The 3922-nt window shown below is 46.7% G+C and overlaps 1 protein-coding gene across 3 annotated transcripts in view; it reads left to right on the top strand.

Moving 5' to 3' along the window:
• The window catches only part of LOC105512109 (RNA-binding protein 4), a 33205-nt gene that overhangs the window by 10123 nt on the left and 19160 nt on the right, over nucleotides 1-3922 (top strand). Inside the window, exon 3 of one of the 3 annotated variants that reach the window (XM_011942413.1) lies at nucleotides 3600-3706. The exons of the other annotated variants lie outside the window; for them this stretch is intronic. Coding sequence (XP_011797803.1) covers nucleotides 3600-3655 — 56 coding nt within the window. The 3' untranslated portion in view covers nucleotides 3656-3706. Of the gene's footprint in view, nucleotides 1-3599; nucleotides 3707-3922 lie in introns of those variants that run through there. 3 annotated transcript variants of the gene reach the window in all.

The following is a 3922-nucleotide window of genomic DNA, read 5'->3' as shown; positions in this document are numbered from 1 at the left end:
AATCCCGGCTACTCAGGAGGCTGAGGCAGGAAAATCGCTTGAACCCAGGAGGCGGAGGTTGCAGTGAGCCAAGGTTGTGCCATTGCACTCCAGCCTGGGCAACGAGAGCAAAACTCCGTCTCAAAAAAATGTTTTATAAAATAAAATACTAACTCCTTGGCCAGGTGCAGTGCCTCACACCCGTAATCCCAGCACTTTGGGAGGCCGAGGCAAGTGGGTTGCTTGAGCTCAGAAGTTCAAGACCAGCCTGGGCAACATGGGGAAGCCCTGTCTCTACAAAAAATTTAAAAATTACCTGGGCGTAGTGGTGCACGTTTGTGGTCCCAGCTACTCCAGAGGCTGAGGTGGGAGGATCACTTGAACCCAGGAAGTCAGGGCTGCAGTGAGCTAAGATCAGGCCACTGCACTACAGCCTGGGTGTCTCAAAAAAAATTTGTCTCAAAAATTTTTTTGCCAGGCGCAGTGGCTCATGCCTGTAATCCCAGCACTTTAGGAGGCTGAGGCAGGCGGATCCCCTGAGGTCAGGAGTTCGAGACCAGCCTGGCCAACTTGGTGAAACCCTGTCTCTACTAAAAAATACAAAGGGAGGCAGAGGCAGGAGAATCGTTTGAACCCGGGAGGTGGAGGTTGCAGCCAACCGAGATTGAGCCATTGCACTCAAGCCTGGGGGAAAAGAGCGATACTTCTCTCAAAAAAAATTCTGTTTTTAAATTTCTTGGTTCTGTTGGAGGAAGTCACTGTTGCTTTCTGCTTTGAGATCCTGATCTCCCTGTAACAGACAACATAAGAGTAGTTTTTTCATAACTCAGAATCTGGCCTGGCTTAATGCTATGTTCATACTAGATGCTTTTCCATTTTCTCTTTTAAACTATTTGTGTGTGTGTGTGTGTGTGTGTGTGTGTGTGTGTGTGTGTGTGTGTGTGTTTTCCCTTGAGACAGGGTCTCTCTATTGCCCAGACTGGAGTGCACTGGCATGATCTTGGCTCACTGCAGCTTCTGCCTCCCGTGCTCAAGTGATTCTCCTGCCTCAGCCTCCTGAATAACTGGGATTACAGGCGCCTGCCACCATACCTGGCTAATTTTTGTATTTTTAGTAGAGATGGAGTTTCACCATGGCCAATCTGGTCTCAAACTCCCGGACTCGTGATTCGCCTGCCTCCTAAAGTGCTGGAATTACAGGCATGAGCCACCACACCCAGCCTTAAACTATTGACTTGTTGAGAGGAAAAACTTTTATCAAGAACAATGGCAGCCTAGACAACATAGCAGGATCCCGTTTCTAAGACAATTTTAAAATTAGCTCTGTGTGGTGGATATGCAGCTGAAGTTCCAGCTACTAAGAGAGGTTGAAGCGGGAGGATAGTTTGAGCCCAGGAGTTTCAGGCTGTGGTGAGCTGATTGTGTCACTATACTCAGGTGACAGAGCAAGACGAATTATTTTTAAGAGGTGATTTGGAAAGATTGACTATAAGTCACTGATTTTCAACATCGATGTATTGTGAAGTTTTCTTTATGCTTCCAATCAAGTGTATCTTTGAGTTGAAGCCATATAGTTGGCTCTGTGTAATTGACAAGGTTATGCTGCCACTCCTTACCTCAGGAGTAATAAAGTACTTTTTCTTGCTTTTTGTTTAGCCATCTAGCTCTTTTTGTTTTTTAGACACCCAAGCTGCAGTGCGGTGGCATGATGATAGCTCACTGTAACTCTGATCTCCTGAGCTCAAGGGATCCTCCTGCCTTGGCCTCCTAAAGTTTTTGCGGAGATTATATGTGAGCCACTGCGCCTGGCCAAAATGTAGTTTTTCAAGAGTAATGCTTTAATAAACTGATTTTTCCCCCATAGCATTTCATTGTTCATTCTGTCTAGTAAATGTCTAGCTGGATTTCTATTTCGCTAGGTACTCCTTGATTACCTGCAATTAGGTTAGCATGTGGTGAATACAAAGATCAACAGGGCATTGTGCCTGTCCTCACTGTGCCTCCACAAGCTGCTGCTTGTCTGGGTCTTGGGTGTACAAATAATTGGTATGTCCTTAGAAGTCAGGTTGGGGTGGGAATGGTCATACTATTTTGTATTGATGACATGTGGTCTGGCCTGGTTCTGCGTGAGTCAAAGGACCATGGATGGCAGAGTTTTCAGGGTGATCTTGGAGTTTAACTTGATGTTAACCCTGTTAACTTTGCCTTAAAAGTTTTCCGGCCAGGAATGGTGGCTCAACGCCTGTAATCCCAGCACTTTGGGAGGTCAAGGCAGCAGATCGCCTGAGGTTGGGAGTTCAAGACCAGCCTGTCCAACATGGAGAAATCCCCATCTCTACTAAAGACACAAAAAATTAGCCAGTCATGGTGGTGGGCGCCTGTAATCCCAGCTACTCTCGGGAGGCTGAGGCAGGAGAATCACTTGAACCCGGGAGGCAGAGGTTGCAGGGAGCTGAGATAGCGCCATTGAACCCTGGGCAATGAGAGTGAAAGTATGTCTTAAAAATAATAATAATAGGTGGGGTGCGGTGGCTCAAGTTGGTAATCCCAGCACTTTGGGAGGCTGAGACGGCAGATAACGAGGTCAGGAGATGTAGACCATCCTGGTTAACCGGGTGAAACCCCATTTCTACTAAAAAATACAAAAATCTAGCCGGGCGAGGTGGCAGGCGCCTGTAGTCCCAGCTACTCGGGAAGCTGAGGCAGGAGAATGGCGTAAACCCGGGAGCTTGCAGTGAGCTGAGATCCGGCCACTGCACTCCAGCCTGGGCAACAGAGCGAGACTCAATAATAATAAAATTTAAAAATGAGCTGGTCATGGTGACTCGCGCCTGTAGTTTCAGCTACTCAGGAGGCTGAGATGGGAGGATTGCTTGATGCCAGGGATAGAGGTTGCAGTGAACAGAGATGGTATCACTGGACTCCATCCTGGGTGACAGAGTGGGACCCTGTCTCAGAAGTTTTCCAGGCATCCTCAAAATTGGGGTTTTGGGTGAATACTAAATTAAACCAGGCTCCTTACCCTAGAGCTACACATCAATACTTAAAGTAGCCTCAGGGGGATGCAGTAGTGAGAGTGAGATTATTGGCACTGGTACTAAGTGCTGTTTCAAATTACCCAGGTCAGTTTGCTCTCAGTACTTTTGTGTTCTTATACATCATCTCATTCTGAGGTAAAAGGAATTCCCAGGATGATGGTGATGGGAAGTCCCAGGACTCCCTTTCTGCAGTGGATTTGGAGAACAGTAGTCCAGGTTGAAGCAAGAGAAAGTATACTTCTAAGAAGGGATGTCTCAGACAAAAAACTGTATTAGAATATATTGAGGAAATTTTTGCCTTATTTGGAGAGTTCAGAGCTGAATTACTGATGAAGTACAGAGAAAATGAAAAAATTAAGGTAAATATTAACAAAAACTTGTGAAGTACTATAACATGAGGATTTTCTTTTTTGAGACGGAGTCTTGCTCTCTCACCCAGGTTGGAGTGCAGTGGCGCGATCTCGGCTCACTGCAAGCTCTGCCTCTTGGGTTCACGCCATCCATTCTCCTGGCTCAGCCTCCTGAGTAGCTGGGACTACAGGCGCCCACCACCACACCCGGCTGAGTTTTGTATTTTTTTAGTAGAGACGGGGTTTCACTGTGTTAGCCAGGATGGTCTCGATCTCCTGACCTCGTGATCCGCCCCCGCCTTGGCCTCCCAAAGTGCTGGGATTACAGGCGTGAGCCACCACACCCAGCCAAAAGGAAATTTTTAAAAGTGGCAAATGGATTATGAACATCTTACTCAGAAATAAAGGTAAAGAACAGCCCGGCCAACATGAGGATTTTCTTACTCCGTTTGAGCTACTGTGACAAAAGACCATAAACTGGATGGCTTATACACAACAATTTTCTCAGCGTTTTGGAGCCTGGGAAGGCCAAGATCAAGGCTGTGGCAGACTTGG

The sequence above is a fragment of the Colobus angolensis genome, unplaced genomic scaffold (genome assembly GCF_000951035.1).
Source record: "Colobus angolensis palliatus isolate OR3802 unplaced genomic scaffold, Cang.pa_1.0 Scaffold21, whole genome shotgun sequence".
In the NCBI taxonomy this organism is placed as follows: domain Eukaryota; kingdom Metazoa; phylum Chordata; class Mammalia; order Primates; family Cercopithecidae; genus Colobus; species Colobus angolensis.
The sequence above is the reverse complement of the archived record's forward strand: the minus strand, read 5'-3'. Positions and strand labels throughout refer to the sequence as shown.